Genomic DNA, 27,682 nt, shown 5'->3' on the forward strand with positions numbered 1-27,682 from the left:
TCTCAGGAACATACTCCTAGGACTGCAGTCAGTCTAGGAGGAATAATAATTTGCCAAAGAGCTGATTAATATTATATTGGCCTCAGAGCTACCAGTCCTGCTTTTTGTTCTCTGGAACCAAGACTAGAAGCTGGTAGTAATTCTACTACTACTATACACATATATAGCCTCGAAGTGTCTCCAAGTGATTTATAAAGGGGAATAAATATTATTTAGTCCTATTTTACAGTTGGAGAAACTGAGGCAATGAGGGTAAGTGACTTGCCCTAGGTCCACAGCAAAACTGGTAGAACTGGGAATAGAATATAGGAGTTAGGACTTCTAAACCGTAGATCATACATATTATGTAAATATGACATGCAGAAGCTGGACAGAACTTTGATGGGCATTTGTCTGCAAGCAGAGATATTGAAGCCAGGACTATGATCCAGAACATCAGTCTCTTCTCCTTCCATGGATGTTTTCCTTTCCTTTCCTTTCTTCCAGGTAAATCTGAGAGAGAGAGCCCTGCCAGGGCATTAGGATGACAAGTGTTCATACCTCCATTAATAGATCAAACCCACAGTTCAGTGTCCCTTCTCATCAACCAGTACTGTATAAACATACCACCTTCCTCCCCAAAAAACCTCCATGCGTCTCCTGCATGGTTCTGTGGCTTCTCGATTTGTGGTGCACAATCTTCTCTTTTAGGGCATGAATTCCAGCAGGCTGGGCAGAGTGTAGGGCTTGTTAGTGAGCTGTATGCTCTACCCTTCCCTTAGGTTGTTAAAGTTAGTTTACAGAGATCCAGATAGCTTCTAACAATATTCACAATAAATAAAAAAATATTCACATCCGGGGTTCTTACCACTCCTTGGCTCAGACTCTTCTCTCTGAAGGCAGCTGCAGTGCACACACTGGAACAGGAAACAGATTTACTAACAGTACTGTGAGGAGGAAATGCACCTGTACTTTTCTGCCTCATCTGACTGAGTGAAAGCTGGGTTTGCGGGACTTGGAAGCTTTTTTGTTTTGTTTTTCCCCCCCCCAGCCGTTAATATCAATCCTCTTGCTTTATTGCTGTTTTCATCTTTCTCCCACTGAGGGTGTAGGTTCACCTCATGCTTCTCCCTGTGTCTGGAGCAGTCCCCCTCTGTATCTACCAAATTTTATGTTCTCTTAGTCTGTGAGGTGCTGAATTCCTATTGACTTTTGTTGGACTGGAAGTCACAGATCACCTTCCAGTATTAGGCACGTAGAATAGAAGCTCTTAAGGGCAGAGGATGAGACTTGCTGTGTTTGTAAAGCACCTGGTACTTTTATGCAGCTGTGTAAGTCATTTTACAGAGTCCCTTAATACTATTTTAAATAACAACCCCCACCCCCTTTAATAGGATTCTCATTGTACATCCTTCGCAGAAAAGATGCAACTACCTATTTCGCCATGGATTTATTTAAGCAGCATGAGAAAGTGGGATCTCCTTGGAACTTTGTAATTGGTTCCGTGAATAAAAAAAAGAACTGAAGTAATATTTTATTAATATTAAACTTGGAAACTAACATAGAACACATGTGCAGAATGGGACTTTCAAACACCCAGAATCCTGGTTATTGCTAACGCACATCTCTTCAGACATATGAAATGCACTTGTCCTCGCTCAGGACTCTTACAAGCTGGAAATTTTAATAAGCAGTTTTTGAGCTACCTGAGTTCTAAGAAAGTGTTTGGAAATGCTTCTTCATTCCATCAGAGGAATTAAGTTTGTTTCGTCTTACCCTCCAATGTTGTGTGTGATGTTTTTCTAGAACATTGTAAGCATGTCTCTTCTGCACACTTGCTGTGTGGTCCTGGATCACCTTTTGGATGATTCTCAGGCCCCTTTTATATTTGTTTATTTAATCGTCCCTACTGCTCTGTCATGCATAAAGGGTTATCTTGCTTTTTATCTAGCACAGGAGCTAATGTAAGTGCTGAATGCTTCAGCTTAAAGAGAGGGTGGAAGATTTCCTGTTTCTACATATCCTGGAGGGCGTCACTGAAACTGGCTATCACATAATGTTAAAACTGGAAGGTTACTGAATTAATCTTAATCAGGAGAAACTAAGTACAGAAGGGAACTGAGAGTTGAGAGCAGGTGCTGAGCACTGACCTGTGGCATTTCCAAGCGAAATCAGTCTTTAAATAAATGCTTTCAGGTTCAGAAATACTTCAGAAAAGTCCCACAGTGGCACTGCTAGATTCAGTCATTGGTGCCTGGTTTGCAGATGAACTATCTCTGGCTTTTGGTGCAGTTGGAGGAAGCCCCTGAATCACTGTGAAATGCTCTGTATGGATGGTGTACAGAAGGGTATAGAGCGGGAGGATGCCCTAAGTGAGCATAGGACAGAGGTGGGCAAACTACAGCCCGCAGGCCACATCCGGCCCGTGGGACTGTCCTGCCTGGCCGCTGAGCTCCTGGCCTTGGAAGCTATCCCTGGCCTCTCCCCTGCTGTCTCCCCCCTCCCCTGCAGCCTCAGCTCGCCAGCGCAATGCTCTGGGCAGCAGGGCTGTGAGCTCCTGGGGCAGCACAACTGCAGAGCCAGGCCTGACCCGGTGTCTGTGCTGCGCGGTGGCGGCGGCGTGGTCTGGCTTCAGCTGGGTGGCGCAGCTGTAGCACCGCCAGCCACCAGTGCTCCAGGCAGTGCGGTAAGGGGGCAGGGAGCAGGGGGGGTTGGATAGAGGGCAGGGGAGTTCGGGGTGGTGGTCAGGGTGGATAAGGGTCGGTGGGGGAACAGGGGATTGAATGGGGGCAGGGGTCCTGGGAGGGCAGTCAGGAAGGGGAGGGGGATTGGATGGGGCAGCAGGGGGCAGTCAGGGGCAGGGGTTCTGGGGGCAGTCAGGGGATGGGGAGAAGGGGTGGTTGGATGGGGCAGGGGTCCCGGGGCCCTCAGGAATGAGAGGAGGGGTTGGATGGGGCGCCGGGGGTCCCGGGACGGTCAGGGGACAGGGAGTGGGGGTGTGTGGATGGGGCAGGGATCCTGGGGGGGGAGGAGGCAGATAGGAGGTGGCGGCCGCCCACAACCCTCTCCCTTAACCAGCCCGCCATACAATTTATGGCCGGAACTCTTTTAACATTAAAGGTTTAAGGATATTTTGAGGCCTGTTTCTGTGTCGGGGTGTGGGTTCATGGGCCGCAGTGCTGCTGCCCCTTTAAGGCCTGTTTGTGTGTAGGGGTGTGGGTGCAGGGACTGCTCTGAGACAGAAACATTATTTGAATATTTATGAGCTGATGATCTGAAGGCAAGTGTGACAGAAAAAGACAATCCCTGCCGCTCTTGGAGCCTAAAAATCACTTTACCAGGCAGCTTCTCTCTGCCAAGGACTCTGACTGGAAGCATTGGAAACAGGCAAGATACTAAAGTGGAAGATGGGAGGAAGGTATTCAAGTCTACTGGACGGAAGACAGCGCAGGTACCTGAGAGGTAAGGAAAAGCTTTGATGATTACCATTTCCAGAGTGATGGTTCCTTTTAAAAATAAAACTATACAGTTAGTTCAACGTATAAACATGTAATCTGAGGTGGCTGTGTCTGCAGGTTATTGGGATATGGTAAATTACCATAGATCCATCTCTGGGGCAGGAATGCTAAACAAAGAGGACGGGAGAAGGGGGTTCAAGATGCATCTAGTGGACAACAGCAAGTTAAAACATAAATGTCCCAAACAAGTTATGTTGCAGATCGTTCAGATATAGTGGTTACTACTTACGGTGACTTCTGTGCAGGGAAGCTGATGGCAAAAGAGATTTGTTACAATAAGGAAAGAAGACTTTTTCTACCTGTTTTCAGAAGTGCAACCACATTTTAAAAAAAACAAAAACCAGGAATGAAAATGCACAAGTCCTACAACCATGTTGGGAGGGATAGTTAAAAGATCCTCCCACCATGTTTGAACTGTTGCTTATTTGATCACGACATTAAGGCTGGAAAGAAATATGTATCAGCAATGTTCTACACAGTGGTTAAATCTAACTTGACACGACAGTCAGGTGAACCTCTGTAACGTAACTTGTGAGTCTTAGTGTCATATGGGAATTCAAAAGTTGGAGCCTGGCCATCAGTTAGATATCAGTACTCGCATTTTTGCCAAGCTATAATATATGGTGCTGAGAATCCATGCTTGCCAGCAGAGTTGATGAGCCTTTTATGAGCACAGAGGCACCAATAAAGTTATCACATCTGTCTACATTGCTTCAGCTGTACATCACAACCTGGCACCATATGTGAGTATCTGATACTGAATCACTAAGGTTCCCATCCTGGTATCGGTCCAGTTTGCCTCTGCTCACAAGGGCAGCTGGAGAATTTGTCTGAAAATAGCTGAGCCGTAATCTTAGCAACAACTCATCTTTGTTTTTAGGGCCTGTCTATGCTACAAAAATACTATGTCAGAGAATCTGGTTACAATACAACTAAGACAGAAAAGTCTTTCATCTTGTAGTGTAGACAGGAACTGGAATGACATATTTTTAATCGTGCAAGAATTGTGCTGCAGCCCTATTCTGCCCATGGCCATTTCTCTACTGTAGTGTTGGAGACTCTTTCAGGTGTGTTCCAAGCTCCAAAGTGTTTTACAAACTATATATAGAAGAATCCCTTCACCACTGGGCCAGGACAAGCACCTATGGGTGAAACAAAGCGAGAGTGTAATGATACTTGGCTTTAAAAGTACAGTGCTTTTTAAGTATTCATTCAGTTCCATGCAAGGTAGGGTTGTATAAGTCCCTTAAAAGGTTGGTATTATTAGTACTAAGTTAGTAATTACTTTTATTATTTTACAGATGGGGAAACTGAGAATCAGAGTTTAATAACACAACTAGACACAATAACTTAGGACAGAAAGAGAAGACCTGGCAGGGACCTTTGGGTTATTTGGTTCCCTCTGGAGCATTGAAAAGGAGCATCTATTAGGACCAGGTGGGAGTATCCCATATAACTGCCTGTGATTGTAGGGGTGCAGGTATTGGAGGATCTGTTCTTCTAATTTTATATTTCTGTGTTCCTACTTGAGCGACTTTGAGCAGACAGGGTGTAATGGTCTGAGCTGCAGTTTGGCCAGGACACTATTGTTAATACCTGGGCTCATACAAACAGCACACAGGACCTTTAGTGACCATGGCTGGACAGAACTTTGGTTTTGTGTGTCTAATCCAAACTACTGTTAGTTCTCAGGTTACTTTTAAAAACCTCCGTTGGCTTGTGGAGGGTGAGTGAAGGATACAGCAAGAGAGAGAAAGAAGTCATCTGAAGTGACTAGGATGGTATTCACCATGATTATTTACCTCATGTAAAAACACAGATGTCAGGATGTTCCTCAAACATCAAGGGGCGAAATATACCCCAATGCAATTTGATTAACTCCTTCCTAGATACACCAGGGACAGCTATGGCCAAGTTGTGTGTCTTGTGGGGTGTTGTTCCTTCTCTGGCATGGCTGTAGCCTCCTCTTTCTAAAAGGATTCTGTCATCCAAACATCATTCCTCCATCACCTCACTTATGGAGATCACTGTCATTGAATCATAGACTTAAAGGTCAGAAGGGACCATTATGATCATCTAGTCTGACCTCCTGCACAACGCAAGCCACAGAATCTCACCCACCCACTCCTGTAACAAACCTGTATCTGAGCCATTGAAGTCCTCAAATCATGGTTTAAAGACTTCAAGGTGCAGAGAATCTTCCAGCAAGTGACCTGTGCCCCACACTGCAGAGGAAGGCAAACCCCCAGGGCTTCTGCCAATCTGCCCTGGAGGAAAATTCCTTCCCGACCCCAAATATGGCAATAAGCTAAACCCTGAGCATGTGGGCAAGACTCACCAGCCAGACACCCAGGAAGGAATTCTCTGTAGTAACTCGGATCCCACCCCATCTAACATCCCATCACAAGCCATTGGGCCTATTTACCGCTAGTAGTCAAAGATGAATTAATTGCCAAAATTAGGCTATCCCATTATACCATCCCCTCCATAAATTTATCAAGCTTAATCCTGAAGCCAGATATGTCTTTTGCCCCCACTACTCCCCTTGGAAGGCTGTTCCAGAACTTCACTCCTCTGATGGGTAGAAACCTTTGTCTAATTTCAAGTCTAAACTTCCTGATAGCCAGTTTATATCCATTTGTTCTTGTGTCCACATTGGTATTGAGCTTAAATAATTCCTCTCCCTCCCTGGTATTTATTCCTCTGATATATTTATAGAGAGCAATCATATCTCCCCTCAGCCTTTTGGTTAGGATAAACAAGCCAAGCTCTTTGAGTCTCCTTTCATATGACAGGTTTTCCATTCCTCGGATCATCCTAGTAGCCCTTCTCTGAACCTGTTCCAGTTTGAATTCATCCTTCTTAAACATGGGAGACCAGAGCTGCACACAGTATTCCAGTTGAGGTCTCACCAGTGCCTCGTATAATGGTACTAACACATCCTTATGTCTACTGGAAATACCTCGCCTGATGCATCCCAAGCCCGCATTAGCTTTTTTCATGGCCATATCACATTGGCGGCTCATAGTCATCCTGTGATCAACCAATACTCCAAGGTCCTTCTCCTCTGTCTTCCTCAGTGGATCCCTTTCCCATCTAGGCAATAGCCACCTCTAAGTCTGACAGCTGAAGTTGCTGGCTTAAATTCACCTGTCATGGAGCCCTGTTCTCTTTTTGTCAGGCCAGCAACCCTGGCTAGCATAGACTGTAGGCTGGATACCTTGCTTGCCGTCTCACTGACTGACTTCCAGTTGCACTGCAGGAGCTACAGTCTCTGTTTAAAATCACTTGGATGTACTCAGTGGCTTTTGTTTTGCTGGGCATTTTGCTGGGAGGTGCTGAGCACCTGCCACTCCCAGTAACTTCAGTGCAGGTTCAGTGCTTAGCATCCCCCAGTACCCTTTTAGTTTCTTCTGAAATTAGCCAGTCGTGGTTTACTTCAAAATATTATCCATAGCCATCATCATCCTGGTAATAACCGTGTGGAACCACAGGGGAAACAAAAGGTAGGTTACTGCATGGCGCTCAGCCATTATTCAGGGACCTTACAAGGTTAAACAAGTAAAATGGGAAAAACACTCAGCACAGGCAGGGAATAAGAACAGGAGATGCCTTTTGTTCCACAGCAGGTTGAATATCCTCCTGGGTCCCAACTTTAATTAACTTGTATATTTGTTACATAGAGTGTGTTTGCACATCAGCAGGCATTGCTGAACTCTGGGCCAGGGAGACGAGACTAGTTCGTAATCTCTATCTAGATCGTTAGGCACTGCTGCCAATGCATGTACAGGGTATCTAGGTCAGGTGAGAGAGGCTTATAAGAGAGACATGACTATCCTTAGGTCGTTGTTATAGTTTCACTAAACACTAGCACATTCATAGATGTATAGATTCTAAGGCCATTGTGATAACCATCTGTCCCCCTATAAAACAGGCCATAGAACTTCCCCAAAATAATTCTTAGAGCAGATCTTGATTTACAAATTGTCAGTGTGGAGAATCTACCACAACCCTTGATAAATTGTTCCAGTGGTTAATTCCTCTCACTGTTAAAGTTTTATGCTTTATTGCCAGCCGGACCTTGTCTAGCTTCAACTTCCAGCCATTGGATCATGTTAGACTTTTCTCTGGTAGACTGAAGAGCTCATTATTAAATATTTGTTCCCCATATTGATACTTATAGACTGTAATCAAGTCACCCCTTAATCTCGTCATTAAGGTAAATAGATTGTTTTCTTTGAGAGTGTCACTGTAATGCATTTTTTTTCTAATCCTTTAATCATTATTGTGATGGGTTGGATCACAGAAACCCCTTGAGAACTGCCAACTGATGTGCCAAGACTACTTCTGCCCTTGCTTTCCCTGCCAGCCTGGGACTCCAGCACCCTGTCTTGCTGAGCCAGACGCGCCAGTCTGCTCCAACACAGACCCAGGGTCTGAACCACGTGCCCCAAAGCTGCAGACTTAACTGAAAGTAACTTGAGAAGTGTTTCTGTCTTTAACACTCAGATGCCCAACTCCCAATGGGGTCCAAACCCCCAAATAAATCCGTTTTACCCTGTATAAAACCTACTGATAAAGATATGCACAGCTGTCCCCCCCCCAGGTATTAATGCATACTCTGGGTTAATTAATAAGTAAAAAGTAATTTTATTAAGTACAGAAAGTAGGATTTAAGTGGTTCCAAGTAGTAGCAGACAGAACAAAGTGAATTACCAAGCAAAGTAAAATAAAACATGCGAGCCTATGCCTTATACAGTAATAAAAATGAATACAGATAAAATCTCACCCTCAGAGAAGTTCCAGCAAGCTTCCTTTTACAGACTCATCTCCTAGTCTGGGTCCCGCTATCACTCACACTCCCTGTGGTTACTGTCCTTTGTTCCAGTTTCTTTCAGGTAGCCTCTCCACCCCAAGGATCTCTCTTGAGCCAACTGAAGACCAAAATGGAGGGATCTCCCAGGGGTTTAAATAGACTTTCTCTTTCTCTCCTCTCTCCTATGCAAAGTCCAGCTCCAAGATGGTGTTTTGGAGTAACATGGGCAAGTCATATGTCCATGCATGAGTCATTTTTTTCAGGCAGCAGCCATTGTTTACATGTTACCCTGAACGTCCTCAAGTAGACTTCTTATGTGGATTGGAGCCTTCCAAGATTCATTGTCCTTTAAGTGTTTCTGGACTGGGCACTTAATTTGCACATTCCTTTCTCAAGAAGCTGACCAAATGCTTTACTAAGGCTACTTAGAAATCAAACAGGTACACAGCCAGTATTCATAACTTCAAATACAATGACACATGCATACAAATAGGATGAATATATTCAGTAGATCATAACCTTTACATAGATATGTTACATGGCATATGTAACATAAAACATATTCCAGTTGTATCATATATACATTCATAAGCATATTCCCATGAAGCCTTATGGGGTATATGTCACAATTATCATGGCTCTTCTCTGAACCCTCTCCAATTTATCAATGAGTCTCTTTGTTAGTGAGCTCTCACAGATAAATCCTTCTAACCTCTGGTGAGATTTCTGCTGTTGCATCATCATCTCCCTGGGCAGGGTGAATGAGCCCACAGGAAATTTTAAAAAATGAGGAGCCCTCCCATAAAGCGTTGGAGTGAGTGAGGACTCAATCTCAGCTTCTATTTTTCTGTGCAATTTGCTGTAATGATTTGGTCTGATAAGAAATAAGACAGTCCCCCAAGGTTTTGACTTATCAGTCTCCTACGTCCTTGGAAGGGGTTGCACTATTTGCACTATTCAGAGCACCTTCCTGAGGCCCATTTTGCTGGCCTCAGTACAGTGGTCTGAAGCTCTCAGGTGCTCACTTTTCATATTTTTGCATTTGAGGTTGAGGGTGGAGGTCTGTTTAACTAACCTGCATCTGTTGGACCTGATTGTCCCCTGCCTGGTACCTTGTGTTGTCATTTACACCTATGCAAAATAGTTGTAAAATGTTGCTATTTTGATTTGGTAGCAGTCTGCATTCATTTTGCAGAGGTGCAGATGACAACGCATATGGTGCATGGGGATGGAAAAGGAGGTTCATTCATCAGCTGTGTTGGGTCACAGATGTGGTTACTCCAGCTAAAGCTGTTTGTGTTGCTTTGGCGGAGTAGCTGTGGCAAAAGGAACTTGAAATCTCCACTGCAATCATTGGCTTTACTGGAAATTCCACCCTCAGTTCCATTTAAGCAGCTTTAGTGGTCCCATCAAATTCAATCCAGGACTCCATAAAGAGGGTAGTGCAGTAGCATACGTTGTCTTCCTCCCAGAAGCTGGCAGACTTTTCCAGCAGTGAGTATGACCACATCCCACAACTTGTTCTGAATTTTTGGAAAGCTACTAATGCTGGCTGAGTGCTCACTGAGCTCACATTTGGGCTGTGAAACACCAAATCTAATTTAGGGTTTGATTACTTTTCTTTTCCATAGTAAATCAGCCAACAGTTCAAAGGCATTAGAATATGCAGGCAAACACACACAATTAGTTTGACAGTGAGAATGGCCCCTCTGGTGGTGTGTGTGTGTGTGTGTGTGTGTGTGTGTGAGAGAGAGAGAGAGAGAGTTGGGAAATATCTTGTTTTTATACTTTTTGTCATTCCTTTTTTCCCCACTCACTGTTTGAGCCACATTTTTCTCTCTGCCTCTTTGAGTCTCCAGGCTAAAGGGGGTGGGCTGGGGAATGTATCACAGGAAATCTTCAGAAATTCATACTGTGGCAGCATTGTCAGCTTTGCCTGAAGTCACAATAGAATGCAGGCATGACCTTTCAACAGCTTCTCAGTTATTAGTGAATTTGCTCTCGTTTTATTCTCCCCTTCTAAACTATGGAGAGAATCTGTTTGGAGAAGCAATGGCACATAGGAATCTTTTATCTTTTAATTGCATCAGACCCTCTGACATTCAGAGCCATCTTCCTAATGATTCACTGTTTGCCATTTTCACAGGCTGCTTTGGTTGGCTTTTGCTTCCCGCAGCGTAAAAGTATAGCAGTTCAGGAGTGTGATCTAGTGGTTAGAATAGGGAACTGGCAGTGGGGGTACCTGGGTTCTCCAGGCTGTGGTTGACCAGGGAAGGTTTCTTCATATTTCTCTGCTTCACTTTCCCCACTGCAAAATCACATTAAGCTACCTCGTAGGGCAGTGTGAAGCTAAAATGTCTGGCAATCATATTACAATCCATGCATCCGATTAAGTGGATATTCACCCACGAAAGCTCATGCTTCAATACGTCTGTTAGTCTATAAGGTGCCACAGGACTCTTTGCTGATATTACAACCTGTGACTGTAGGTGGAAAGAACCTTCGGGTTCTTCCTATGCTAGATACTGGTGGGGCAGTGGCAAGACTCTTCCAAAAGAAACTTACTGTCAGGCCAGGGCAGGGAGCATCTCCTTTCTACATTTGTACAACAGCTACCACCATGGTGTCCCAATCTTGACTGGGGTTCTTGGGTGCTACCATAATATACATGTAATAACACCAGAGATGCTATAGTAAATCTTATATCTCAAGTCTGGCTCCTCTGTTGTGGTGCTCCCCCCATTCCTCAATGAAAGTAGAAGATTCCTGCCCCGCGTCTGCACACCCTGCATCATGTCAATGTTCCTTGGTCAAAGAAGGTTAGATGGAATCTCTTGTCGGAACCTATCAGTGCTGCTGCTCCTTGCTCAGCTGCAGAGGTCACTGCAGAGTGACACATTTCCTTCCCCCATGCCAGCTGAACATGGTCCTCCTTATGTTTGGTAGGCACACGGTACTCATCAGCCAAGAGAGGGACATAAAGGCCCATAGCGTGCACCTCCTAGGCACTTTTAGAGTCAAAGGGTTCCCCAGCATTGTCTGCCTGCATGTTGTTTGTTCTGATTCCTCCTCTGATGAGCATTAGTTGCTGTTAGAATCTGGTGGTAGCCTTACACTGATCCTGAGAGTCTGGAATATGTGTAGAGAGAGCCCAGATTAGAATTTCCACATAGGGGTGCTCATGAACTTTGGAGAGGTTTGGATCTGGATCTGAACTTGTTGGCCTCATCCTTGGGGGCCCACACTGGCAATTCACAAGCTATTGGGTAAGTGAACAATGCTAATTAGACACAGAAGCTTGTATCACCTCCCGCGGGAAAGCACTGAAACACCATGATCATCTCTCTTCTCACTCCCCAGGTCGCAGCGATGCCACAGTGAAGAATTTCATGCCCTATTATCAGAGGCAACTTGCAACGACCTTTCTGAGACGGGTCTCAAAGGAGCTGGACCCGCAAGGCAAACCTGCTCTACAGCTGCTGCAGAGCAAAGTAAGTATCACACCTCCTGTACATGACACACTGCCCCTACTACAGACACCTGATCCCAAGGGCACCGGTGTCCTTTTCATGGCTCCGTTCCTCCAGAAACAACATTCTCTTAGCAGTTCTGTAATGTGGAAACTACAGCTGCTTCTTCCTAGGCTCTAGCAGTCTCATGTAATTATTTGCTAGGGTGTGAATTGCTGACCTAACAATAGGGGCTTCTTTGGCTTCTCATGCCCTGGAAATAGGTCTTTAGGGATATATTTTAAAATGCAGATAGCAGGTGTGTGTGTGTGTTTGTTTAGGGGCAGTTTCTGCATGTCAGAGGCCAGTGGTGGCATGGCTCAGTTCACTTTTGAGGGACTGACTAAAGTTTCAGATAATTCAAAAGGTCTTCTTTTCCTGCATACCACCCCCTCTTTCTCCCTCCCTCACTGATCCCTGCTGACTCCTGTAGGAGCTGTGAGCTTGGAGAGAGGGCAATGTATGGCTGTTGCTAGTGTTCTCAGAGATTTCTCCCCCCCCCCCCCGCCGAGCTGTTGCCTTCTCCCTGATCTGAAGACAACTTTGCCTTCCTCCCTCATTCTCTCTAGCATCTTGAGGTTCTTTAGGGCTCCAGTTCTATTAATCTCTGACACATAATTGTGTGTGTTGCTGAATGAATCAAGCGTGAGGATACACACCCTGGTGGCCCAAGCCCGGGCATAGGAGGTGGCAACTTCCAAGTTCTAATCTTCACTGCTGCCCTGCTGCCACTAGAAAGGTTTAAAAATTGCCACTCACTGTTACTTGCTCATGCTATCTTTCATTCCGTGCTAAAGAAACAAGGTGGGTGAGAAAATATATTTTACTAGACCTACTTCTTCTGGTGAAAGAGAGAAGCTTTCAAGCTTACACAGAGCTCTTCTTCAGGTCTGGGAAAGATACTCCGAGCATCACAGATAAATACAAGGTGGAACAGATTGTTAAGCATAAGGAGTTAACACATGTTGCAAGAGACCATTCATGGTGAAGTGGGCTGTTAACACCTCTGCATGTGTCTCTAATAATCCTGGGATGAACACAGCTAAAACACTGCAATTCCATACTACATATAGTTTTATAATTTTATATACATAGATGCAGCTGATAAACTGTGACCTCTCCTCTGGTTAGACTGAAAGACCTTGTAAGTCCTCTTCAGAGCTACTGTGACTGTAATTACAGTGTGTGTTGTTGTAGATGTTTTATTTACTTTCAGTGTCCGCTAGATGTCCTCATTCAGTTGTCTCATTATTTATATTGTGGTAGCAGCCAAAGGCCCCAGTCAGGGTCCCCTTGTGCTAAGCACTGATAGACACAGATGACACGGTCTCTGTCCCAAAGAGTTTACAATTGCATCTGCACTTTCACTGGGACTTCTTTCCTGTCCTCTCTCATCCATTCCCAGCTCCAGAAGCCACCTGATGCTCTTCTGCATGAGGGATTCCTGACGCAGTATAATGGGGACACCTGCAAGTGGAAGAAGAGTTATTTCATTTTGCTGGGAAACTGTACCCTGGAGTGGTTTGATAGTAAAGAGGTAAATGTGCTGCTTCAGCTGCTTTGTCCCCACTTTATGGGCTGTAAAATGTATATGGATCTTACGTACTGTTACCCCATTCAGATGTGTTTCCTGCAGACACATGTACACTCGGACATCTGAACATGGGTTCTCCTTCTCAAGGGACAGTTTGTCCCACTGTTCTGGAAAGTTATGTTCTGACCCCCGCTAAAATTCCTCCTTCTGGCTTATAGGGTTACAGTCTCCTCCTTCATTTCCTCTCCAAAATGAATGTGTGGTGTTTATTAAACAGCTCCTGAATTCCACCTCCAGAGGTGACTGTATGCTGTCAATGAGTGAAGTTAAGAGAGAGAGATTTGCTGTCAGTCACTCAGACCCTAAATACCAACAGCAAGGTGTGTGTGTGTGAGGAGTTTTGCCCTTGAGCCCTCATTAAGATAGTTCTGTTTGGATTTCTTTTCCAGGCCCAGGGAAAAGGATATAAGCCCAGAGGATCCACCACTCTGTCCGGATACTTGCTGGTGACCTCACTCAGTGAATACAACAGGCTGATTGACAGTCTCTGCCAGGGATTAGTAGGTAAGTCTGTGGTGTGCCCTGTTTGAGAACTGTGCCGTGACCCGGAAGGGAACAGAGTCTTACTGGTCCCTCACAACATTATACAGAACAGCAACTTCAAGAACTCTTCAGCAACACCAGCTCTAAATAGAAAGGGCTCCATTTCTGAATTCTGGACTTTTTTTTGTTGCAAGGATGGTAAAGTCCAACATATAGAAAAAAGAATATTGATTATACATATGCAGAAGCTCCATTGCTCATGGGGCTGCTGTACTGCTCAAAGCTAGAGACCACAAAATAAACTGAACATACTGATGTCTCTCAAACAAGATTTTCAGGACCGTGTGCTGTTTAAACCTGTTTCCTTTTTGCCATGCTGTTCTGTCCCTCCTTTTTCTCTCTTTGAAGGAGTACATTTAGTACTGTTGGTGGGTTACAGGGCTTTATTCAGCCAGATGACGAACCCAGATTCCATAGTGAAGTGACATGAAATTAGAAGCAGATGCGGAGAGATGTTGCCAATCCTTGGACTCGTTTGAGACAGCTGCTCTGTTCCATTTCTCAGTGCTGCTTGCCAGCTCTGAAAAGAAAATGGCAATGTACCCTAAAAGTTCCATCTGTTTGTAACAATATGTAAAATGCTGATCTTTTTATTTCACACAATACACATTAAAAATTTCTAATGAAGCAGGAATCTTTCCTGTCTGCTCAAGAAAGGAAGTGAGACTTCAATAATCACTTTCAGAACAGAACAGATTTTGTTAATGGCAGAACAGAAAAAATCCTTAGTGTATAATTTTGGCACAGTATTTTCTAGTAAATACTAACTAGAAAAATGAACATGCCTTAAAGTGACTCTGCAAGTCTCAAGCCTGAGTCAGTGCATTCAGATTTCTCAAATTATGGGCTGAATCTTAGCAGGTACTGATCACATGTAGTTCCCTCTGATGTCTTAGAAGTTGCTGGTGCTCAGGTGTCTGTCAGCAGACAGGATTTCCTTCTGGCAGTAAACTGGCAGCTGTGAGTGAGAGACATTAGGATCATTAAGAGCTGTGGAGACATTACACAGTATTTCTAGAAACAGTCAATTCTAACTCATTGTTGGAAGCATGTTCTGTGTTTTTCTTTTCAAGTTGACTACACCCACCGAGACCAAGACCCCTTAAATGGGCCTCCAGAAGAGTTTCTGCTGTTCCTTTATCATCCGTTCCGAAAGTCCTTCTGTTTCTGCACAAACTCTGCAAAATCCCAGCACGCCTGGAAATCCGTCCTTCGAGATGGGATCCGATATTGCAGCACAGGTAACACCTGGAAGTGCCTGCATTACTAGACCTGAGGCAACATCTGCAAATGAGGCTGACAGCAGGCGTTCGCTACTGACATGAGGATCCTTTCCTAAAATTGTGTGGAGTCCATTTAGTGAGACATCACCTGTGAATTGAGGGCCCAGTGAAACCCTGAGGACCACTGTAGACTCTTGGGTTTCTGAATCAGATACGCATGTGATACTGATGAAAGTCCAAAGAGTGTGAAAATTTCCTACATTTTTCATTCTTCCCTGGATTGAATTTATTATTTTAAATTTGAGCAAGTTCAGGTAGTTAGGCTTTCATTTCTTTAAAGGGAGAGGCTGGTGCACTCAGATCCACAGAAATTTCCAGAGGTTCTTCCCCCTTCTTTGTTGTTAGTGTAATGTTAGTCTCTGTCATAGGTTTTATATAGTACTTATTGCCATAGCATTTAAGCACTGCTTGTAACCAGCAATCTTAGTTACATGTAGCCAGATTTGAGTTTGGAAAAAAGAAGACTGAGAGGGGACATGATAGCAGTTTTCAGGTATCTAAAAGGGTGTCATAAGGAGGAGGGAGAAAACTTGTTCACCTTAGCCTCTAAGGCTAGAACAAGAAGCAATGGGCTTAAACTGCAGCAAGGGAGGTTTAGGTTGGACATCAGGAAAAAGTTCCTAACTGTCAGAGTGGTTAAACACTGGAATAAACTGCCTAGGGAGGTTGTGGAATCTCCATCCCTGGAGATATTTAAGAGTAGGTTAAATAAATGTCTATCAGGGATGGTCTAGACAGTATTTGGTCCTGCCATGAGGGCAGGGGACTGGACTCGATGACCTCTCGAGGTCCCTTCCAGTCCTGGAGTCTATTACTGTGCTAAGAGTGGATTGGACTTTTCTGATTAACCTCAGCTAAATGTTGCTTGGATTGACTGGTATTTCGGATTCAGTTTTACAGAGACAGGACTCCTTTGAAGTAGAGGCTTTCCTGGAAGCTGTGCGATTTTACAGGCAAGAGAAAGGTAGTTACGGAGCAGGGGATCTCCTCCTGGGAACACAGCCTGAGGTTTGTAAAGTGCTGAGCATTCCAAAGCTGGAGTATTTAATGCATGCTCTGTGCTGGTAACTTGGTGAAGATGGTCTTTTTCTTTGGGTTTAGATTCTCAGTAATGTGCTGATGGAGGATTTGCTTCCAGTGCTGCAGTCTCAAGTCCCCCCAAATCTCAAAGGATCAGAAAGCAGGAAGAAACAGACCTGGTGCCAGGTAAGTCCACAGAGCAATGCTTACATTTGAAACCCAAACAGTGATGTTTTGGGAACTAACGAGTGACACACAGCTAACTTTTTAGACTCTGGTTGCGGAGACCACATTAGGAGTTTGTACCTTGTGTTTATTTGTCTGCCGCAGAGCAAAGAACAACTCCATTAGCTACTGCTCTCAAATCCAACTCTCAGCCTCTGCCTTTCATGTCTCCTGTGAAACTGCTGCCTTTGATGTAGTGTGTTGTGCAAAATTTAAACGGGGTATTTGTGGGGAGTGAATAGCATCCTGCTATCTATAGCTACATGTAGCTACCAAGTAAATGATGGCCCAGGAGTGATTGGATTGGCCTTTGAGTTGGGTCAGATGGCTCTGCATGAGTCAATTAGACCCCCATGCTTACAGATGTAATATAGGTAGAAGACAGTGTGCTAATCAGCTGCAAGTAGAGTGACCTGACAAGGACTGTGCACCCAACAGCACCACCAGAAACTTCTCCTGATCTCTGCACATGGCCTGTATGATGCCTCTTACTTTTCCCCTGTTTTCTCCTCTCCTTTTGCTTATCTGGTCCCTGCTGTGGGTGGTCAGTTCCTAGAGGAGGTTTATACATTGGTCCTCAGCCAGGTCTCCAGCGAATTTCTGGATTTTCAGAGGGAGAATGAGAAACTCCACATTCAATTGGAAAAGAAGATTCGCCCTGATCTGGATCAGATGCTGATTTTAAAGGATCAGATATCTATGAAACTCCAAGGTGAGAGGAAAGGGGGTGAAGGGATGGGGTGTTTGGTTCTTTTCTGTTAATCCATCGGATTTACTTTGCTTTAGAATTCTAACTCTCTCAAGTGTATTTGAAATTCTAAGAGTGTGCAGCATTATCTGCCACTAGAAAGGTTGGATTGGGAATGAGTTCATTATGTCTTACTGTTTTAGACAATGCTATGTGAATCTTGATTACTGTATTTATGATTAGATGCTATTGTGATGGATACCCTAGATTCATAGAAACTACAGGGATGGGCACATCAGAAATAAAGGATAGGTGGATGAATGAGTATTTCACATTCCAAGACCTTGCAGTCGTCTTCTTGAACCTAATTAATCCAGGGCAACCTGAGTTCCTCTGTGACTCTGTCAGGCTAATTGAGGGGTTTCCATCTTGGCAGCGGTGATCCAGAACCCAGTGGAATCCTGCTGTCACCAAGGAGTAGAGCCTGACCTGGACTGTGTGATGGAGGAGCTCATACGCCCCATTAGCTTAGGATTTGACATGGTGCGTTCGCTCTTCACAGACAGAATTGATGAGATGATCAGACATGTGCAGAGTTTGCCTACCACAGTCTTCCAGAAAGAGGTAAGATATAGATATGAGAGAGGGACCATTTTGTCTTATTCCTCTGGAGACCACATTACACGTCCACTTTCAATATTGTGGATGGCAACTTAATTCCATCTATCCCATAGACCCCAGAACACCAGTGATCCACCTGCTCCAGTATCCTGCCTCCAACAGTAACCAATGTAGAGTACTTGTAATCTCCTCATCATAATGATGTATCTAAATTGTGCAGAACTGTACAATGGGAGGAAAAGTTTCCCTGACCCCCAGCTAGAGAAGAAATTATGCCCTTAACTGTGCAGATCCTGAGCTCTTGTAACTTTCACCTAGCAGCTGTTGTAACTGCACAGTGCAGCTCATTCAGATCAGTGCCACATGCTGTTTTGAATCTCACTACACCACAGAGGCAGCTTGATAAAGGGAAGCAACTTTGTTAGACAAGAATATGGCATCTGAACTTGTCTGAGTCTGCTCGGGTATTCCACTGCCTGTTCATGGATCACCCATAAACAGGTTTTGTGGGACAAACATGGCTCCAGAGACAAGTAGTCAATGTCTTTCTGCAAAGAGATGCCATCTTTTCAGTTTTACATTGCTTGGGCATGGATAATGGCTTTAACTCAGATCCTTTCCCATATAATAATAATTCTTAGCATTTAGGTAGGGCTTTCACTGCCTCTAGGCACTGTACAGACCTTAACTAGCTGACTACTGGTCTGATGCAGGTTCTCACACTTGGGGAAATGCCCTGGAAACCTGGATTCATGGAGCCATGTTACGAGAAGGCTAATCTCTACAAAGACAGTCTGCAAGGACTGAAGGAGAAATTTCGCTTTCACGGTGTGACAAGTTTAGTCCTTGGAGCCCAAAACCTCATGCAGCAGGTAAGTGGTGATACTTTGAGAGAACAGACTGGGGTGAGTCAGCCTCTTAGTGGAGATGAAGGGAAGGGGCAGTGCATTCATTCCCTGCGTGTTCAGCTCTGAGCTGATCTATTTTTACCTTTATTTTGTGCGGGGTCTACTTTTTCCCTTGGGCATCAGCAGGGTATGAAGGGATTATTTAACCAATCTTAGAGAGAAAGCAGGTTGCATTATCCAGAGGGTGGCTGCTGAAGATATGGAACTGAGTCCTGACTATAGTCTCTGAATGTGCTGGCTCCCCTACTCATCTGATGATTTTTTCTTTTGTAGCTAATGCAGAATTCGGTCCATACGTTCCACCAGCTTTCAGAGCAACATCTGAGCTTGGCAACTAACCACAGCCAAATCACCCAGACTCTGGAAAAGATCAAAACTCGTGTGCTGAAGGTAAGGTGTGTGATGTTCTTACCTTCTGTTTGTGTAAAGTCCTATTTCATTGGATCATATTCTCTCTGCACGTGTTGGCCTTTCTGCTCTGTGTGCTGCCTTGGACACTGCGTTCCTCACATGTTCCAGTCCCTGAGCTGCTCTAGGTGGATAGATGCAGAAGTTGTTGTGGGGAAGTTTCCTGACTGTTGCGCTGATTCCTTTTTCAATTTGGTTGCGATTGGTTTTCAGAAATTTGACCATGACAGCAGTTCCACCAGGAAGCAGTTTGCACAAGAGTGGCTGGTTCAGATCTTTCTTCCCTTTCTGCTGAAGAATCTGGAGCCGAGATGTAAACTGGTGAGGCCTGATTCTGAATGAAGGTGAAGGAACCCAAACCCCATATATGAACTGATGGCGCTCATACAAGCTGATTTTATCTTATCAAACTATTCCATTTTAGTCTTCAGAAAAGCTTTGCTAGCCCAGTGAACTTCAGTGGGCTTATAGGAGAATCCCCTTCCCCTCAGTGTCTTTCACAGAATTTAAGACCAGAAGGAATCATTAGATCATTTAGTCTGACCTTTCATTATAGCTTTCCAGAGTGGCAGGGCTGGACTGTGACTCCAAAGAGAGGAGAGGACTTAAGCAGTATTATAGGTTCTTCAATGTCACCAAAATGCAGGCCACTCTCACCAGGCAGCCAATAAACTCCCTCCAGAGGGCCATGAATCTACTTCTATTTCACATCATGACTCTTACTGCCATGTAAATGTACCCCAAAATTTTCTCTTCTGTTTTATCATTTTTCTGCACTGCTACCACCCTAACTTAGTACCTCGTACCAGGACAATGGTTAAGTTTGACTCCCTTTGAAGGTAGTCCTGGTGCATGTCAGTGGGCTATTGGTGGTAGAGGGCACTGTGTCCTGAAGAGATTTAAACTTTGTCTTTAGTTATCAGGAGTCTGGGAAGCTTGATCCTAAACTTTCCCCCAGATTTCTGGAGAGTTTGAACTAATTCCAGTGAACACCTTCCATTCTGGCTGTTTAACCATGAGGCTCCACTTTCCTTCTGAACCTGTAAATACACACAAAACATTGTGCAGGACCAGCATTAAAGGTTGGACAGGCAGTTCAGGTGCCAGAAACTACAGGGTGCCATTGGAATTTCAGGTCACTATTTATTCCAAGGTGAGGGCAGAACACCATATTTTGGCTCACTTCAGGTGCTGTGTAATCCAAGGCTGGCCCTGCCTATGTGTGTGTGTGTGTGTGTGAGGTGCATCTGTAACTGACGCTGGCTGATTTTCCTCTCTTCTACCTCCTTTGATAGGAGCTGCCCAAGTATGAAAATTACGTGTTTGCTGACTTCAGTGGCATCATCAATGTTGAAAATATTTATGAAGAAATGATTCTGGCTGTTTTGCAGCAGGCAGTCACCAAAGGTGAGTAGAAACTGGGTTCCATCCTAAAACAGGCCAAAGTCAGCACTGTTAGGTCCTTATCTTCTGCTAAAGAGCAGACAGATTATCCAGACCAAAAATGTTTACAGTTGCCAGGCCTGTAACTTCCCCTCTGTTGACTACTGTTGGGGTTTTTTTTAAAGTGATGTTTTGGGGTTCAGTCCAGACCAATAATGGGTTGTCACTGCCTGCCTTGGAACTTTGGGTGCCTTAAATGCTGGGTTGCTGTGGCTCACAGCCCTGACACTAACAGCCAGCCTTACAAGCATGTAGGCCACACCCTGCTTGCACTAGCCAGTTAGTGTTTGCAGAGTGACCCCAACACCCTGCCCCCCATTCTGAATTTTCCCCAAACTGTGTTCCTGCAATGTCCAGCCCTCTCATGGAACACTCGGGACTCTTTTAAAGAGACAGAAACAACAGCTGGTTATCTTGACTTAACAACCACTTCAGTTCAGCCAAAGCACTGGATTGGGTTTGGTAAAGAGTAAAATAAGTTTATTCAATCAAAAAGAGAGAGGTTCTAAGAGTGTTCAAGTATCAGGAATAAAGAGAGAAAAGAGTTGCAAACAAACACAAGTAAAACTACACTTTCTAATGGTTAAGACCTATCTTAACAAGCTATGGTCTTTGTTCAAGGTAGTTTCCTCATCAGTCTTCCTTTTCCTGCAACAGTTGACTAGCTCTTAGTCACGATCCCCACAGAGTCCAAGGTGCTGGTTTTCCTTGTCTTCTCAGGTGAAGAATAACTTTGGGGCTCTTTTCACCTCTCTGTATAGTCCAGTAAACCTTGGAAAAGTCTCTCTCAAAGTTCATTGACAGTGCTTCATGAGGCAGAAAGTCTTCCTGGGGTGTTGTCTTCAGACCCTGTTGAAATTAAGTGATCATTTCCCCCCCCCCTTGCTCTTCTGATGGTTTTGTTTGCCTGGCATGCAAATGTGCTTTTCATTGATCACACTTTGCTCAATTTACATGGGAGATGCATTCAAACAAGTGGAACCGCATTCCTCTGTCTTGGGGAAAAACTGTTTTTCATCTCCCCCTGACATGCCTGATCTAAACACATTTTAGTCGTAATTCCAGCACAGCTGAATAATCTTTTTGGGTTGACCTTACAAACATCATGCAAGAATATTAGTGATCAGTGTGTTATTGGGTTTTCCAATGACATATAACATGACACCTTTTAGATACAGATCATAACAATAGAGAGTTGGAGTAAACCTGAGCTGGTGAGGCCAGCTGAAACTCTCTGCTAGATACCAGGGAGCCAGTTGCCTTCTGGCATAGGAATGCTCGTATGGTCTCACACATCTATAGGAATCTTTATGCTTTTCTGTTCAAACGACTTTCCATATGTTGTTTGTGGTAAATTCCAGTATTCCTAAATTGAAATATCTTACTTTTGCCAGACTCCGCCTTCTCTTTCTGCTCTGATTGTAGCCAAAACATTTCCCACTGGCTAGTGTGGTAAAATAAAATCCCATTTTACAGACATGATGTCATTGCATGGCTGCATGTTACTAGTTGCTTTTCAAGTGTTAAAAACAAAAGAGCTTTTATGCTCAGGATAAATGGTTAATGTGGTCATTTTAAAGCCAGGCATCCTGCTCATCTGCTTGCATTGGCTCCTCTGATCAAACCAGCCCCAAAGTCTATTTTTAACTCTTCAGATATGTTTTTGGTTGGGGATAAGCCAGATGGAGCATGTGACTGAGCTTTCAAAGCCTCCAGGGCAGTCACAGACCCTTGCTCCTGGCTACCACACTAGAGCTGGGGATAACCTGGCTTCCCCTGTGGAAAGAAAAATGTCAAGAAGGGCTCATAAGAACTATGACACAGGACAGATGGAATATTAATGTTTGGGTTTGTGCTGCACGGGGAGTGTGACTATATAGACACATGCAGTAGGGAGGGAGCAGGGGTAGAGAGCAAAGCAAGATTTGGTATTTCTTTCTCTCACTTTCTGTTGTTCTTTGTTTCAGCCTTGAAAGAGGCTTCAAGTCAAAACAGACATAATCTTTACAGTGATAGCTTCTCCTGTGTTCTGGATAGCGTGGACAACTTGCTGCAGCAGGACAGAGTCCAGGAACACCCTGAAATAAGGACAGGAGCCTTGGGTGGTAATGCCACATCAGACACCGTGAACCTCATGTCCTGTCAAGTCAGTGAGACCATTTCAGACAAGAAAGCATGGAAAGATGAAGGAAGCTCAGCTGAGGCTGAAAATCCTCCCAAAGATAAAGGGCAGATCTGCCCAGTAACTTCCCATTGCCATAAAGAAGCAGAAAAATCTTTGAGGGTGTTGCCTGATGGTAGGAATTGGAGACACAAGAAGGTCTTGGAACCAGACATAGGAAGCAGCTGCATTACTGAACCTGCAGGACATGTTGCAGAGAAGACTGCAGTTGTGTCTGAGGCTGAAAGCAATATGTGCACAGAGGACCCAAATGAAAACAAATGTAATAACAAGTCATGGAACCCTTTTGCAAGGAGCAAAGATCTACAAGAGCCACAGAACATCATAAATGAACATTCTGTAGACAAAGCTGCTGTAGAGAAAATACGAGAGGAATGGGGGAGGGCAGTGTTTGAGCAAGGAGGTCAAGGGCAGGATGGAGAATTAGAGTTAAATCCAGCTTGGATTAAAGGAGCAGGACAGAGTGGTAAGAATAACCAAAAATACAGAGAGTTATTGCAGGATCAAGAAGGTCCCTGCGAGGTATCTTGTAACTACACTTTTTTTGCAAGTACAAGTATGTCCAAGAACCAGAGTCCAAGCCCAGATAGTACAAATTCTGACAACTCTCAGGCTAACTGTTGGCCTAATACCAATTCATTGCAGGTTATAGGTTTGGACAGAGATACATATAGGGACAATGGAGGTTTAACAGGGGGAAAATTACAAATATCAGCAACAAATCATGTGGCATCAATTGAGTGGGACGGAGACAAGTTAGGAGAAAATCAGAGCAGTTGGGAAATGCAAACAATATCAGTGGGTGAAGGCAAATGCAGGGTCAGGGAAGCTTGCAATGGGCAAATGATCTCTCCCGGTCAATTTTCTGTGAAAGAAACGAGGGATGCCACTTGGACACACCGACTTCAGGAACATGGTGATGAAATGATCGCAGAATTACGTGTCCAAAAGTTGGTTCCTGCGGAGGGTCTGGAAAGAAAGATCTATCAGCTGGAGCTAGGGCACAATGTTCAGGAGGAATTCAAGGGGCATAGGCATGCAGGTGGACTGGCTGAAGGTAAGTCTGCTCCCTTTTTACTCACTGGAAGCCTGAGATATGAAGATGAGCATGAGGGTCCTGTCCCTGGGCACCAAGAAGAATCTAGTCAAGTAACCTGCCAGACCTTGCAGTCCCAACAGGAAATGAACAAGGAGGAGATGACAGAGGCAGACTTCAATGAGCTAGACAAGACTGTTTTTCTAGAGTGTCTATCCATAGCTATCGAAATGGAAATCTTCCAAACAGATCTGCTGGAAATGGATCTCGAAGACAGCAGAGACCAGGGAAGTGGTTGTCAACAAACTGAACCTCTGAAATAGAAGTACAAGGAGCAAGATCCAACTGACATTGACCCTCATGGAGCAGAGACATGACAAAGCTTAATTAGGGTGACCAGCCGATTTCTGTTTATCGGGACTGTCCTTGTTTTGTTTGTGTCAACCTCGGGACACTGCCGGGTCTGGACGAACAACCAACATTTTGTGCCGATCTCCGACCGCGGACGGAGAGGGACCCCCTTCCCCCCCACCCCCCCCACCCCCCCCCCCCCCCCTCCGCCCCCCCTCCCTCCCTCCCCCCCTCCCCCCCCCCCCCCCCCCGCCCCGGCTCCCAGCCCCCCCCCCGCCCCCTCCCCACCCCCCCCCCCCCCCGCCCCAGCCCCCTCTCTCCCCTCCTCCTCCTCCTTGCACTGGGGGCCGGCCAGGGGAGCTGGCCAGGGCAGCTGGGAGGCAGCTGCAGCTGCAGGCCCTGCAGGGCAGCAGGCAAGGCCTGTGTGGACACGGTGGGGTGCGAGACACACGCTCCTGCCAGAGGGCCCGGGCCCGGCTGCCTGGTGCCCCCCCTGCCCCCAAGCTCCCCTGCAGCAGCCGCGGGGGGGGGGCTGGTGGTGTCCCGGGCGGACAGAGTGGAGGTGGAGCTGGCTCTGCTGCTGGGGCTGCCAGGAGCAGGAGGGGCTGCTGGGGGAGGAGCTGCAAGAGGGGGCTGGAGCTCGGGCTCAGCCTGGGGCCCAGGGCCAGGAGGAGGGGGGGGGGGGGGGGGGAGGGGGGAGGGAGAGAGGTGAGAGAGTTGGGTGGAGGCCACGGGGCTGCCCCACTGCCACTGGTTTTTTTTTTTTTTTTTTTTTTGCTCCCCCCCCGCGTCCCGATATTTCATGTTTGTCATCTGGTCACCCTAAGCTTAATACACACATTCAACTTTCCTGATACAATGATGGATGCTTCATATCCCTATATTAGCAAATAATGGAGAGTGCCAAGGCAACTGAGGCTATGAAGGGGCTGCCAGTTACATGGCAGTTGCAGGTTCACAGGTGGTTCAGCAGCACTGACCAAGACTTAGTGGGAGATGCAGAGATTTTCAGTCTCAAGGCCTTACAAATGTGAATTGAAAGAACTGGAATTGGTCTGGCTTCTCAGAGCAGAAAACTAAGCAAAAGCTGAGGGATTGGAAAGGAATGAACTGCTCCTTTGTGAACATTTATGTAAGACATGTAATATTTATGCATATCATATAGTGTATCTTAATACCCTCATGCTCTTAATTCTCACCTTTCTGCCCTTTGTCCCGGTGTGGCTTTTAATTCTATTAGTAAGTGATAATACTGAAGGTGTTTGTAAGGGGCCTTCAAGTCAGGGTGTGTATACAATACAGTATTCTGTGGTTATCTCACGGTATTGATGTCCTGGAACAGTGTTTCAGAGAGAGACAACAGAAATTCTGCAGCTACGAAGACATCACCAATAACCCTTCCCAGTTTCTTCAAACAGCAGCATACACTGATACAGTTTCTGTCCTGTTCCCAGGGCCAGCTGTAGGCACCAGCGTTCCAAGCACGTGCTTGGGGCGGCACTCCGTGTTTGTTTGGTTTTTTTGCTTGGGGCGGCAAAAAGCCTAGAGCCGGCCCTGCCTGTTCCACTCCCTTTGTGACTCAGGCAGTGCAAAGAGAGTGAAGCCTAGCCCCATTCCGCTAACTTGGGGCTTCCTGCGAGTACAGAGCTGACACAATCAGATCCTCTCACCCTCCTTGGAGCCCCCAGTGCAGTAGGGAGGATGGAGGTTATTAGGAATGGAAGAGGGAGTAGCTGGAGTGTGCTTCGCTACAGCCATGCTCAGGTGGAAAAATGGGGCTCCACATTATGCATTGCCAAGCATAAACTCAAAACAAAAAATCTGCTCCACTGTATCTAGCTTCTTTGAATTTGTTTCTTCCAAGGCAGTTATAGCAGGGGAAGACAGTGAAGTGGTGTCATCACTGATACTTTGGGCCCAACCCTGCTGCTGTTGAAATTAACAACTCATGGAGTTCAATGAGCAGGATTGGGCCCATTGTGTAATAAGGCTCAAGGAGACTGTCTTACAGTGGCCACAAGGATACCTATTTAATCCGTTTATTACGTTTTGCTAAGCTGGACTGACCCACAGAACCTGAAGTTCATTGGAATGGTTGCCATAACAGAGGTAATATCTGTTTTATATGTAAAACTTCACCCCAAAATAGAAGCTACTAATTTAAAACTTCAGGTATGTAAAAACCTCTTAGTGAATTTTTAGTAATGTTCATGCCTCATGCTGACCTGTAATTTGCTAAGAGAAGGGAACTCTATCTAGTGTTGTCTTTTTCTAATCCCCACCATGCTGTTAAACTTTAAGTTTTTAAACTTTTATTACAATATATGGCTTATTATTTAATCCATAAAAGCCTATGTATCTTATACCAACAGGTGTTTACAGTTAAGTACTAATATCGTTAGATAGTGATGTAAAAATATGTAATCTGGTGTAGTTATTTGAATAAACCTATTAACATTCAAAGTGTGGTGTTTACAAAACTGTCACTTTATAATTTTGTGGTTTTCAAAAAGGGAACAAATGCATTCATGTTTCTGTATTTCATAAACACAATTTCTTGTGCATCCACCCCACTGAGATGACTCTTAACTGCTAATCAAATGATACTAATGATTTTCCATGGACTGAAGTTGCACTGATTGATAAGAATCAAATCACCGGCTTTTAGGTTGCAATTACTTTACTAACTGCATTCATTTCACATCTTGCACTTTGAAATTTGGTCTTATTGAAACCACGGTCTTTTAAGACCCCCAGTGCTAACCTAGTTATTCATTCTCTTCAGTACAGGTTTTGTACAATTCCACATGGTCCATTTGTAGGAAACTGGAATTTATGCCTTACTTCTTGTTCAAAACATCTGTTTTACAGTTTGAATTGGTTGCACTAGTGAGTTGGTGGTGGTTGGTTTTGGATGATATTGCATTTTAGCTGTATATTTTTAAAGAGAAAATGTAACATTAGCCACTGTTGTCAGCTGATACTGACCTTGACCACATGATGAGTTTACTTCTTGCAACCCTCTCCTGCCACAAGAAATAAAGACCACTCTTTAACCAGTAGGCCTGTGTCTGTCACATTTCCTGTCTGGCATTAAATATGAGGCAAGATGGTATAGAGTTATTCATTATATTGATTAAGCTTCATACTATGAGCACATTTGGTAGTGGATTAAGTGATGTGATTAACATCTGTCTCATGGTTGTTCTCTCTTCCTCTCCCCCCGGGGGAAAAGTGTGTGCAGTGGAATTTTGTTTTGGAATTTTTTTTATAATATATATTGCACTGTTGAAATAACTGAGCCTACAAATTTAGCCAAAGTGTGAACTCAACTTTAAAAAGTATGTAAAAGTTCATAACGTTACAATAACCTATAAGAAGTGGTGATGAGAAAAGTACAGAAGGCAGACAGACTCTAAATTAGTGCAAACATACTAGGCCAACTCAATATGATTCAAGGACTGTGTTGAACTGAACACTTGTTAAAAACAGGAAATGTAGAGCTGGAAGTTAATGAGCCAATTGGTGTGTTGGATATTAGGCCTATTGGTAGACAAA

The 27,682-nt window shown here is 44.7% G+C and overlaps 1 protein-coding gene across 5 annotated transcripts; it reads left to right on the top strand.

The window, feature by feature from the left end:
• Positions 1-2,231: 2,231 nt before the first annotated feature.
• Positions 2,232-27,112, top strand: NIBAN3 (niban apoptosis regulator 3). 5 transcript variants are annotated; one of them, XM_039513995.1, is made up of 16 exons: positions 2,232-2,368; positions 2,491-2,665; positions 3,191-3,441; positions 11,674-11,804; positions 13,228-13,359; positions 13,806-13,920; positions 15,033-15,200; positions 16,135-16,250; positions 16,344-16,448; positions 17,037-17,199; positions 17,612-17,799; positions 18,510-18,668; positions 18,978-19,094; positions 19,326-19,433; positions 20,408-20,519; positions 22,523-24,161. In XM_039513995.1, the coding sequence occupies exons 3-16, from the start codon at positions 3,387-3,389 to the stop codon at positions 24,094-24,096; spliced, it is 3,243 nt and encodes a 1,080-aa protein (XP_039369929.1). In that variant the 5' UTR covers positions 2,232-2,368; positions 2,491-2,665; positions 3,191-3,386; the 3' UTR covers positions 24,097-24,161. The 5 variants fall into 5 exon arrangements, 4 of the variants coding, with proteins under 4 accessions (XP_039369929.1, XP_039369927.1, XP_039369930.1 ...); XM_039513993.1 differs by having other exon boundaries at positions 3,321-3,441; XM_039513996.1 differs by lacking the exon at positions 2,491-2,665 and having other exon boundaries at positions 3,321-3,441.
• Positions 27,113-27,682: the final 570 nt, after the last annotated feature.

Source organism: Mauremys reevesii, linkage group 25 (assembly GCF_016161935.1).
Source record: "Mauremys reevesii isolate NIE-2019 linkage group 25, ASM1616193v1, whole genome shotgun sequence".
Classification (NCBI taxonomy): Eukaryota; Metazoa; Chordata; order Testudines; family Geoemydidae; genus Mauremys; species Mauremys reevesii.